The sequence below is a fragment of the Oncorhynchus masou genome, chromosome 25, assembly GCF_036934945.1.
Source record: "Oncorhynchus masou masou isolate Uvic2021 chromosome 25, UVic_Omas_1.1, whole genome shotgun sequence".
In the NCBI taxonomy this organism is placed as follows: domain Eukaryota; kingdom Metazoa; phylum Chordata; class Actinopteri; order Salmoniformes; family Salmonidae; genus Oncorhynchus; species Oncorhynchus masou.
The window spans coordinates 32,539,067-32,552,548 of NC_088236.1; the positions used below are offsets into that span (position 1 = coordinate 32,539,067).

Sequence of the window (13,482 nt, forward strand, 5' to 3'; positions counted from 1 at the left end):
TTATAATTTGTTGTGACTATTTCTATCAGATGCTGAGTTACATTGTATTTGTATGTCCTCATAGTGTCTTATCACACAGGAAATGATCTTGGCATTACAAGCAACATTATTATTATTATTTTAAGGATCAGGGAGACCAGAATATTGATGTGAAATACAAGAAATATGCATTGCAAACACCTCAAATATGATTGGTATTTGTGCTAGGCTACACATACTCAAACTTGTGTCCAAACAATATGCATTATATTGTTTTCCCTGTTTGTTTTGTTGCATATTTCGGGACTACAAATTAGTTGGTGAAATATTTGTGATCCCTCCCTCGGGGCCATAAATAATTATGCGCCTGCGCGTGCCATTGCTTGCGTCATGTTGACGATCTCTAACTAAGGTAGGCAACATGTCCACCACCACTGCTGCTGCTCTGCAAAACAATAACGGGGAGCCAGGCCTCAACGGTAAGTATAATTGTAAACCTTTTTGAACAATCTCAAGAGTTTTAAATACATTTGCAACGAATGGGCTTGCTTTTCGTGGTATGTGTTTATAAACAGAAGGTTATAGCAATATTGACCATAAGTCAACTTTGCTGCTCCAATGGATTGACTTTAAATGTTTTAGTGACAGGATTTCAACCAATCATGGGTAAGTAAACGCTGGTTTGCCTGGGGGCAGGCTTAACCCATATCAAAACAAGTCCAAATAAAATGAGAAAAACAAACCAATTTAGTCGAATTAGAGACAATTCTTCAATTTTAATTGTGTAATATATTTACTTAACTCAATTTCCAGTTATTCATAAGGATTGTTGTTTTATATTGTCTGTTGCACTCTGCATTGTCGAATTTTTTCATCCACAAGGCGAACGGAATTCTTTGGAACTGCTTGTCTACTGTGGAAAGAATGCAGTGCAACACCACTGACTACTAGACAATGTAGATTCTAGATCAAATATTCGAATTCATTCTAGAGTAAATTATTTGAACAACTATAGGCCCATCAATGCCCATAATACTCGGTGATACTGAGTGTCATCCCATATCCTTAGGCTTTCTCATAAAATGTATACTAAAGATAGCCTATTCAATCTAATCGGTAAGAAAAAATAAACGATTTCAAATGTATAGCTAGCATTGAATTACTTAACGCAATAGGCGTATAACCTACTTCAACCCCCAATGACAATTACTGTATGCTGAACAGACTCAATATTCATATGACCATCAGATGCAGTCTCAAAACTGCCCAAGAAGTCCACTTTGGAGGAAATAGCACAAGGTTAAGATGGTATATGTTTTAATGATCGGTGTCATTGTATAGTACTTTCTGTCACGGAGGCTCTGTCCCTTTACACGTTATGGCGATTCAGTCGGTTTCTAGTCAAATGCACTAGGAATTTCCTAGAAGAGGTTTAGTGAGTTGAATGTTGCTCAGGCTAAAGTGGTTAACAGTCAGGGGTGTGGGGAGGAGCTTTGATTTGATGCTTTAGCGTAGCTTCCAGAGATTGCGTAACTCCCCCCCCCCTCCTCCCTATTTCCTGCCTGTCTGGGAGCAGTCTGAATCCCATTAGGGCAGGCTGCTGTGAGAGGCAGTACCACTATCATGAAATGCAGACTATCGGCTGGATAGTGTGTTATTTATAGACAAACCGATAATGGTAAATTATGAATGATAAATAGGCATACAACTGTGTTACTATTTTTCTTTTTATTATAATTTAACTGCATCGTTTTTTAAACTGCATCGTTTTGAAGATCTGGTAATCAATGACAGCCTGGGAACAGTGGGTTAACTGCCTGTTCAGGGGCAGAACGACAGATTTGTACCTTGTCAGCTCGGGGGTTTGAACTTGCAACCTTCCGGTTATGAGTCCAACGCTCTAACCACTAGGCTACCCTGCCTAGTGGTTAATTTGTTAATGTATATACATCCTTTATTAAATAAACACATTTTGTATACTATGTCTATGTTTGATAGAATATGCACATTATGTAAGTACCTATATTGGAAATGGAACAACAACAACGTCACTGGTACAGTGGAATTTAGGACCCCCAATTACAATTGATGTCCCTCAAAGAGGAAATAAGGAATATTTTAGCTTAACCCTACTCCTGTGTTCTGGTCGAATTGGACCGATTTACAAGTTTTCTCTCTGAAAAATGTAGTTAATTTAATCTGATTGTTTTATGGTTCCATGACATTGTCCACACAGGGCATCTGAACACACAAAATACATTTTGGTGTTCCCTGTCAAAAATGACTGATCATTAGAAATGAATGGGTGAAACTACAATTAGTGTATGAAATTGAGTTCAGGCACATGCCCATTCATCAGATGGACACACTTCCTCTCCCAGACCCCCACATGCATGTGTGTTTGAGCACACACACACACCTCACTCCCCTTCTTGGCTTCCATGGCAACCCCCACAGGAAACAGGATCTGTCCCCCAAGGGAACCACACCTGTTCGCATTCTCACAAACAATCACAACATTGTTTTAATAATATATAGAACTTTTCTTGCAGCTCTGGTATATAAAGCTTTTTTGAGGCCTTGCTCACAATTCATTCTGTGGCAGCACAATGACCAAACAATATACTGTATGTGAGGATCTTGATCATATCTTTGATCAAGACACTGGTGAGGAGTCCTTGTTAAACTTTAGCACAAAGTAGTCTGCTATAAATGGCACAATATGTTTAATATGAGTATTTGTTATAGTCAAAATAATCCAAACATTAGTTTTTTTACTCAAACAAGTTGTGTGAGCTCAGGTGAATGAGGCCTACAGGCCATAAATAGCAAATAGAAGTTAAAAACGTGTAATGTTCAAAATAACTTAAGTTGATAAAAATATCTGACACAACATTAAGTGATAATTATATGTATTATTTTGGATTTATAATCAGCTATAATGGGGCGGTCATTTTGGACCGGGAACAGAATTAATTAACATGAAGTGAACACAACAGGAGGTTTAAAGGGCAACTCCACCACTTCACTTCTCAATCTCATTTTCATTAACCCCACTACAATACCAGTGTCTGCATATGTGAAAACGGCGTATTTCTAAATTTTGTAGAAACAAATATGAAGTTTAATATCAAAAGTTTTTTTTTTAAATGTAAAGAGGTTGCTTTTCAAACACTGAGATTCATGGTTATGTTGGGACTAAGAAAACACACTCACTCTGGCTAGAAACTCGTTGCAGGTTTTGAAAATTACTGCTTTTCCTACTTTTAATCCTGCCTTGAGATGTCACAGAGGTTTTTTTAGGACTTTATCTTTTTAACCACAGATCATAGAAACACACCGTTTTCACATTTGTAAACACTGGTATGGTCCTGGAAATAATGAATATGAGATTGAAAAGTGGCGGAATTGCTCTTTAATAGGCATGGGAGCTTGTTTATGACTTGAGCAAAGACCAAGAGTATGCTTTGTTCCAAAGTTGCAGCTTAAAGCAGGCTAGACTTAGTCCAGGGCCATGTTTTAAACTGAACTCTCCTGATGTACAGTATGTTTGTTTTTATTCATGGCGTCACTTGTTTCAGTAATATGCACATGCAGCCTTTTTGTACAGAGAACCACTACCGGTGTCTTTGACATCTAAAAACCTTGCATTCACATCCATTTTTAGTTTTACAAAAAGATTTTGCTTTTGTGCATGTGCATAACTTCAGGGAAGTTAGGAAATCAATGGCTAGCTTTTTCAAACAGAAATTTGCATCCTGTAGCACAAACTCCAAGAAGTTCTGGGACACTGTAAAGTCCATGAAGAATAAGAGCACCTCCTCCCAACTGCCCATTGCACCGAGGCTAGGAAACACTGTCACCACCCATATATCGATGATAATTGAGAATTTCAATAAGCATTTCTCCTCGGCTGGCCATGCTTTCCACATGGCTACCACCCCTACCCTGGTCAACAGCCCTGTACCCCCCACAGCAACTTGCCCAAGCCTCCCCCATTTCTCCTTCACCCAAATACAGATAGCTGATGTTCTGAAAGAGCTGCAAAATCTGGACCCCTACAAATTAACCAGGCTAAAGAATCTGTACCCTCTCTTTCTAAAATTATCAGCTGAAATTGTTGCAACCCCTATTACTAGCCTGTTCTTCAACCTCTCTTTTGTATCATCTGAGATCCCCAAAGATTGGAAAGCTGCCGCCGTCATCTCTCTCTTCAAAGGAGAAGACACTCAGACCCAAACTGTTGCAGACCTATATCCATCCTGCCCTACCTTTCTATGGTCTTCAAAAGCCAAGTTAACAAACAGATCACCGACCATTTTGAATCCCACCGTACCTTCTCCGCAATGCAATCTGATTTCCGAGCTGGTCATGGGTGCACCTCAGCCACGCTCGAGGTCCTAAACAATATCATAACTGCCATCGATAAGAGACAAGACTGTGCAGCTGTATTCATCGACCGGGCCAAGGCTTTCGACTCTGTCAATCATCACATTCTTATTGGCAGACTCAATAGCCTTGGTTTCTCAAATGACTGCCTCGCCTGGTTCACCAACTACTTCTCTGATAGAGTTCAGTGTGTCATATCGGAGGGCCTGTTGTCCGAACCTCTGGCAATCTCTATGGGGGTGCCACAAAGTTCAATTCTCGGGCCGACTCTCTTCTCTGTATACATCAATGATGCCGCTCTTGCTGCTGGTGATTCTTTGATCCACCTCTACGCAGACGACACCATTCTGTATACTTCTGGCCCTTCTTTGGACACTGTGTTAACAACCCTCCAGATGAGCTTCAATGCCATACAACTCTCCTTCCGTGGCCGCGCCAATTCCAACTGTTCTTAAATGCAAGTAAAACTAAATGCATGCTATTCAATTGATCGCTGCCTGTACCTGCCCGCTCGTCCAGAGTCACTAATCTGGACGGTTCTGATTTAGAATATGTGGACAACTACAAATACCTAGGTGTATGGTTAGACTGTAAACTCCTTCCAGACTCACATTAAGCATCTCCAATCCAAAATTAAATCTAGAATTGGCTTCCTATTTTGCAACAAAGCATCCTTCAATCACGCTGCCAAACATACCCTCGTAAAACTGACTATCCTACCGATCCTTGACTTTGGCGATGTCATTTACAAAATAGCTTCCAACACTCTACTCAACAAATTGGATGTAGTCTATCACAGTGCCATCCGTTTTGTCACCAAAGCCCCATATACTACCCACCACTGCGACCTGTATGATCTCGCTGGCTGGCCCTCGCATCATATTCGTCACCAAACCCACTGGCTCCAGGTCATCTATAAGTCTTTGCTAGGTCAAGCCCCGCCTTATCTCAGCTCACTGGTCACCATAGCAGCACCCACCCGTAGCACGCGCTCCAGGAGGTATATTTCACTGGTCACCTCCAAAGCCAATTCCTCCTTTGGTCGCCTTTCCTTCCAGTTCTCTGCCGCCAATGACTGGAACGAACTACAATAAATCACTGAAGCTGGAGACTCATATCTCCCTCACTAACTTTAAGTACCAGCTGTCAGAGCAGCTCACAGATCACTGCACCTGTACATAGCCCATCTGTTAAAAGCCTATCCAACTACCTCATTCCCATACTGTTATTTACTTATTTTTTTTCCTTCGCAACCCGGTATCTCTACTTGCACATTCATCTTCTGCACATCTATCACTCCAGTATTTAATTGCTATATTGTAATTCTTTTATCTCTATGGCCTATTTATTGCCTTACCTCCCTTATCCTACCTCATTTGCACACACTGTATATAGACTTTTTCTATTGTATTATTGACTGTTTGTTTTTTCCATGTGTAACTCTGTGTTGTTGTTTGTGTCGCGCTGCTTTGCTTTATCTTGGCCAGGTCGCAGTTGTAAATGAGAACTTGTTCTCAACTAGCCTACCTGGTTAAATAAAGGTGAAATAAAAAAAATAAAAAATGTGGAGTTAGGTCTAATCCTCAAGAGCATAAGTCAGCCATTCACCATGGCTCTCCTTGTTAACATACACTGCTGTATGTTCCATACAGTGACTTTGCTTTACACATACTGTGAGTGGCTGAGTACCAGACAAAGCACAGGTCTCATGCATCTGAGATAAAGGGTCCTAAACAGCAGAGGGGATGCATTGCTCTGCCAGGGGCTCTCTGCTGTAGACCAACCTGAAATGCAAATGTCTGCTGATTCAGGATCTATAGCCTAGATCACCATTCAGGCTTAGTACGTATTTTTGTGTCATGATGATTTCTGTCTTTGTTAACCACGTAACTTTAATTGCAAGCACTTACAGGAGCTATTTGGCCTTTTCTGAAGTACCACTGCCTTCTTTCTCCAGCTTGCTCATTTGAATTACAATAGCCACATTATAAAACAACAGTGCTGCAAGTTATCTTTTCAAAATGTCAATGTTTTGGTGCATTGACTTTGAGAACATGTCACTGCATCTTTACCATGGACTTATGTCACTATTATCAACATTTGTACTGATACCCACACTTACTCTGATCCCCGTTTTATGCTTATGTTTTCAGGGTCGTGGGTAGAGCTGGAGGTTAATGGAAACAACAGGAACCAGGCTCTGCTGCCAAACCCCAACATGGAGAACGGGAATGAGGGGGAGAGTCAGGCCCCTCTGGCTCTGGAAGTGGTGCCAGAGGAGGTGGAGGAGGGTCTGACAGGGGGGCTGGGGCACGTGCCCTCATCCTCCTCTATCCACAATGCAGACATGAATAAGATCCTGCTGGATGCCCAGCATGAGTCCAGCCAAAGCAGCTCCTCCTGTGACAGGTAGGAAGGGAGTGTCATGTTTTTGGTGAGCCCCCTCCCTGAGCTCTTTTCTCCATGTTTGGGTGTTTGTATAATTTGTGTATTTATTTGCTTCCTGTGTTGTGCCTCAGTCCTCATAGACCTTCCAGTCCAGATCAGGATGACAGCCAGGTTACCTTTGACTTGGAGATGTCCAGTAGGAGAGGGAGCCAGGTATAAAAAACCCAGTCTACTCTCATGTGTCTGTTCCTCCATCCATGCCCCTGACATCACTGTTACAGTATAGGCCTACAGGACCTCTCTGCTCACTCACCTGTGTGCTCTCTCTTTCTCCACATCTACAGTCAGAGGAGGAAGGCCCAGAGAAAGACAGAGAAGATGATATCCTGATGAACAAAGGTGCAGACTGGGTTGCAGATTGGTCCAGTCGGCCTGAAAACATTCCCCCCAAGTAAGGAGACACTGCACACAATCTAACATAAATAAACTTGTAGTCTAAATTAGAGGTCGACTGATTGATTTTTCAACGCCGATACTGATTATTGGAGGACAATAAAACCCGATACCGATTAATTGGTCGATTTTTAACATATATATATATATATATATATATATATATATATATATATATATACATACATATGGGCTTTTGGATGGGTGTTCTTAAGGTGATTCCACAGGTTGGTGGTATTTTTTGATTTAGCCGTTGCTGACCCCATGCTTACATCTTTATCACAAATAAGACACCTTGCTTTCCCCCGGTGCCAATTCCATGTAATAGTCCCACACTGGTGCTCTGCTTTTCTCTGCCATCTGTAAAACACACACACAGCTCTGAAGTGACAATTATACTGAAGAGTCTGCTTAGGAGACAAATACTCTCAACTGTTTGAATAAAAATTGAGTTTAAGTAATTTCTATATGCAGGAATATCCTATTTTAATAATGGACATGGTAAGAATTGACTACCAAAGTGTGAGTCATAATTCCCATGACACCTAGCAAAATCTGAAAACCGGTTCCTCCATTCATTTATTCCATAGGATATTTTTAGATTCACTTAAAATAAGGTCTGTGTGTCGTGTAGGCTTACACCACCTTGCCAATTTTATAACTGTGTAGATATCCATAGGACAAGGTAATTTTAATCAATATTGGCTAAATATAAGCGAAGATCATTATTTTTGTAGAGTGGATTTATGAAAATATTTTGACAAACGTTACCTTATCCTAGTGAGATTTACACGGGTATCAAAACGCTGAGGCGGTTTAAGCATGAAACACAGACCTTATTTGAAGTAGATCAAGACATTCTCTATGGAAGACATGAACGGTAAAATAACGAAGGAACCCCTTTCAAGTTCAGCCGCAAGTTATTACAGGAATTATAACACGTCGACTATTTCTCTCTAAACCATATACCTTTGACTATTACGACTCTACTGCTGCCTACCACCCCTCAGACTGTTCTATCAAATCTCAAAACATAGACTTAACTATAATAAACACACAGAAATACGACCCTTAGGTCAAATCCGGAAACTATCACCCTGAAAACAAAATGTTTATTCCGTTCCGTATTTTATCTAACAGGTGGCATCCATGAGTGTAAATATTCTTGTTACATTGCACAACCTTTAATGTTATGTCACAATTACGTAGAATTCTGGCAAATTAGTTCGCAAAGAGCCAGGCGGCCCAAACTGTTGCATCTACCGTGACTCTGCGTGCAATGAACGCAAGAGAAGTGACCCAATTTCACCTGGTTAATATTGCCTGCTAACCTGGATTTCTTTTAGCTAAATATACAGGTATAAAAATATATACTTGTGAATTGATTTTAAGAAAGGCATTGATGTTTATGGTTAAGTACACATTGGAGCAACGACAGTCGTTGATTGATTGTTTTTTATAAGATAACGTTAAGGCTAGCTAGAAACTTACCTTGGCTTACTGCATTCGCGTAACAGGCAGGCTCCTCGTGAGGCAGGTGGTGTGCGCATTGGACCAGTTAACTGTAGGGTTGCAAGATTGGATCCCCCGAGCTGACAAGGTAAAAATCTGTCGTTCTGCCTCGTTCCTAGGCCGTCATTGAAAATAAGAATGTGTTCTTAACTGACTTGCCTAGTTAAATAAAGATTAAATAAATGTGTCAATGTAAAAAATAAATAATAAAAAATTGGCGAAATCGGCGCCCAAAAATACCGATTTCCGATTGTTATGAAAACTTGAAATCAGCTCTAATTAATCGGCCATTCCGATTAATCGGTCGACCTCTAGTCTAAATCATAGCGAAAATAGACTAAACGTATCCAATTCCATATCAGTCCATGTAGAATGTTAAAGCATATAATAGAAATGATCATTTTCCGTAGGAAGCCAATGTAATTCAAAATTGCCAACATGTTCAGTGATATTTTTTTTTTCTTTTTTTGTAGAGAGTTCCACTTCCAACACCCCAGACACTCAGTATCCCTCAGCATGAGAAAGAGTGGAGCCATGAAGAAAGGGGGTGTCTTCTCTGCTGACTTCCTCAAAGTCTTCATCCCCTCCTTAGTCCTGTCTCACATCCTTGCCCTTGGTATCGGGTGAGTGACTGTACCATCTTACACAACTAGAAAATCTATTGGATGTCTGAGTATTTGTACACTGAAGAAAAGTATAAACGCGACATGTAAAGTGTTGGTCCTATGTTTCATGAGCTGAAATAAAAGATCCCAGAAATGTTCCATACGCACAAAAAATATGATTATTTCTTATTTCTCAAAAATGTTGTTCACAAATTTGTTTACATCCCTGTTAGTGAGCATTTCGTCTTTGCCAAGATAATCCATCCACCTGACAGGTGTGGCATTTCAAGAAGCTGATTAAATAGCATGATCATTACACAGGTGCACCATGTGCTGGGGACAATAAAAGGCCACTCTAAAATGTGCAGTTTTGTCACACAACACAATGCCACAGATGTCTCAAGTTTTGAGGGAGCGTGCAATTGGCATACTGACTGCAGGAATGTGGACCAGAGTAGTTGCCAGAGAGAAGTGTGTTCTTCAAGGATGAATCTCAGTTTCAACCATACCAGAAAGATGGCAGACAGCGTGCATGGCGTTGTGCGGTCATGGCGTTGTTGATGTCAACTTAGTGCCCCGTGGGTGGGGTGGGGTTATGGTATGGGCAGGCATATGCTACGGACAATGAACACAATTTTATCAATGGCAATTTGAATGCACAGAGATACCATGATGGGACCCTGACGCACATTGTTGTGCCATTCATTCACCGCCATCATCTCATGTTTCAGCATGATAATGTACGGCCCCATGTCGCAAGGATCTGTACACAATTTCTGGAATCTGAAATGTCCCAGTTCTTTGATGGCCTGTATACTCACCAGATATGTCACCCATAGAGCAGGTTTGGGATGCTCTGGATTGACATGTATGACAGCGTGTTCCAGTTCCTGTCAATATCCAGCAATTTCACACAGCCATTGAAGAGGAGTGGGACAATATTCCACAGGCCACAATCAACAGCCTGATCAACTCTATGCGAAGGAGATGTGTCACGCTGCATGAGGCAAATGGTGGTCACACCAGATACTGACTGGTTTTCTGATCCACGCCCCTATTTTTTTTTTAAGGTTTCTGTGACCAACAGATGCATATCTGTATTCCCAGTCATGTGAAATCCATAGATTAGGGCCTGATGAATTTATTTAAATTGACTGATTTCCTTATGAACTGTAACTCGGTAAAATCTTTGAAATTGTTGCATGTTGCGTTTATATTTTTGTTCAATGTAGATTATGTCTGCTGTTGAATCATTGTCATGCTGTACTTATTCTCTCCTTAGGGTCTACCTTGGAAAGAGACTCACCACGCCTTCCACCAGCTCTTTCTAAACCCAAACTAAAGCAGTGCCTGGAAGTTGTCCTGTCTAAAAAAAATATTTGTGCTCAAATGCCCTCTTTTTCTCTGCATCCATTGTTTACCTAGCTAGCTTCCTCCTCCCTTTTCCATTCTATATTCTGTTTACTCAGATTTTTTTCCTATGTTTTTACCACTTTATCTGACACTGACTCACCCCAGTTTTTTTATGTTGGGTGCTTTTGGAAGGTTCACAATTCGTCAACGTTTGGGACCCTTTACCTTTTGACACAGATTGGGCACAGTGCGAACTGTAGCATCGGACAGTAATGACCACTATCAACCCATAATAGTTCACAGCCCCTTCCTGAACCTGACTGTGGTACTTTTGGAGCAAATGATTCTCAATTCAGTTATTGAAATCCTATACTGCACAAACACTGAGGTGGCTGGTATTGGATGGCAAGGGGCCTGAACCTTTGGGAATCTCTTTGAGATTTCCATATAGATGCCTTAGCTTAGACAGAGATTGTGCTGTGAGAGGTCAAGTGTCTTGGAGTGTTTTATCTTCCTGCTCCTTACTCCAAGTCAGTTAATTGCATAGTGACTTGCACCTGAACCAAAAATAAGCTCCATATCTGAAGTACACTCTTCAAGAGTTGCAGTGACTCTGAATCAAGTGGTATTGTTGTTCAGTTTGTTTGTTTAATTCAGCAGAGGTTTTGTTGTAATTCCACCCTATTCTAGTTGTACCCAATTTGTCATATTTTAGTAGCACCAATTTTCTCTAAAGAGGGTGGTCTCTTGGTGAAAGGATGTGAATATTAATGCTAGTGGCTACTGCAAGTTTCCATTGATTATCAGGAAAACAACCTAGCAAATAGTTAAACAGATGGGTGTGTTGATGCAGAAAGAGTAGCATGTCTAAATGCTATGCAGTACACGGTGAAGTACTGCAGTAGTAAGGAGAAGGGCAAAGTTTGAATGAAGATGTCATTTTTTTATGTAGATATAATATAGTAGATACAAATATACACATCTGCCTGCCTGCTGTTCAGTAACTCAAATGTGTCAATGCTACACATTCTTCATCTCTTTTGTCATATCTTATGTTTTTTTTCAAGCTGATTCTAGAAACCTTTGAATTGAAGTTTTCCTGTGTGGCTACACACCCTCAGAGTGAGATCCAGTGTATAGGTCCAGCCACCATACTGAGTTGGATGTATTAGTGGAATTATGATATAACTGGCCACAAATGACTACTGCATATTGCCAAATATAGATATATTTTCATCTCAGTGCTTTCATTGCATTGGAAAGGTACCACTGACACTGATCTCTCAACTATTGGAGAAGTCGAACTATAGGGTTAGACAAACTCAAACAGACAAACTCAAACTATCTCCACCTCTGATAAGTTTTGACATGGCCTTTGGTGATCTGTTTTATGTAAGCATGGGCTCTACTCAGCCATTACCCATAGGTAGACATTATCTACCTTATTAAGGTAACGTAAGTAATGCTTTTTGTATATGTGTTTAACACTGACCTATTTTAAGAATTATGATAAATGACCCTTTTTTGGCAATGGTAAAAAACATTTTTCTTTTCATCACACTAGGTAATTATCCCAGGAACTCCCTGGAAAGTGGTTATACAGAACCAGCACTCCTCCACTGTATTGAGTTACTTGGTGATTTAGGGTTTTGTATTGTATCTTTAGGGGGAAGGTTGGTGGGCAATGGGGAAAGGTGTGATGACATGAGTGGGGTATTTTTTTTTCCTTCTGAGTGGGATTGTTTTTTTGTGCCTTTTCTTGGTTTGTACCAACTCAAAGTAACTCCCATTGCATGTATGCCCTTAGTTTGTAATTGGCATTTACGTAGTATAATTCACGAGATGCCAAAGGTTGTTATAGCTTTCATAAAAATTGTGAAGTACGTCCTTGTTTGTAAGGCAGAGGAAGTATGCACATTATCATTGATGTTTTTCTTCTTCTGATAATCCAAAATACAAACTGAAATATGCTTTTCTTGTTTGTATGGAGGGCAGGGCCCTCAGGACTGTATTACTTGTAAAAAAATATTCCAGAAGCAAGAAGTTTCAGCCATGTAGATTGATTCATTGTAATCATATTGAAAAAACTGACATTAAAATGAGAAATTAACCACAATACTCCCAAGCAGAGTTTTTGAAAGGAAAAAATGGAGAACATAAATGTACTGTAAAACACAACATGTTGTAAAACAAAATGATGGAAATAATAGTGATAGTTGTGAAACCCCCTCCTACCAAATACACAACCACAACTGCTTTTCATGCTCCCATTTTAGAATACATTTTCCAGAGGAGTGGGGTTATAAGTGGGAAGAGCATATTACAACCTTTTGAATAGGAAAAAGCAGGAGGGCAAAATGATGTGCTCTCATATCAAGTGAGAATGAGTGAGCAGGAGAGGATCGATGCTTTCCAAATATTTGAGTTCCTTATAAATGAATGTAAACAGAAGAGGAAGGTAGGTGATAGATTAGTGTTAATGTGTCTTTTTGGTGGCTTTACATTGCTGACTGGGATGCATGAAAAGTACAAAGAATAGCAAGGACATGTGCAGAGGTCTCACATTATTCATTGGCTGATGTTATTGAACCTAGACAGCATGGACTGGGTAGATGTAACAGTGCCTTCTCTCCATATTTTCTAACAGTGATGCACAAAATCAATAATCTGGGTCAAATGTGCCAGTAACCAAAAGGTTGTTAGATCAAATCCCCGAGCTGACAAGGTAAAAATATGTCATTCTGCCCCTGAACAAGGCAGTTAACCCACTATTCCTAGGCCGTCATTGTAAATAGGAATTTGT

The 13,482-nt window shown here is 40.2% G+C and overlaps 1 protein-coding gene across 1 annotated transcript; it reads left to right on the forward strand.

The window, feature by feature from the left end:
* The first annotated feature begins 366 nt into the window (after positions 1 to 366).
* On the forward strand, positions 367 to 12,795 carry LOC135514147 (BCL2/adenovirus E1B 19 kDa protein-interacting protein 3-like). The gene is made up of 6 exons (XM_064937385.1): positions 367 to 458; positions 6,522 to 6,777; positions 6,888 to 6,969; positions 7,101 to 7,207; positions 9,195 to 9,344; positions 10,609 to 12,795. Exons 1-6 carry the CDS (start codon positions 401 to 403, stop codon positions 10,655 to 10,657), a joined length of 702 nt encoding a protein of 233 aa, XP_064793457.1. The 5' UTR covers positions 367 to 400; the 3' UTR covers positions 10,658 to 12,795.
* The last annotated feature ends 687 nt before the right edge of the window (positions 12,796 to 13,482 follow it).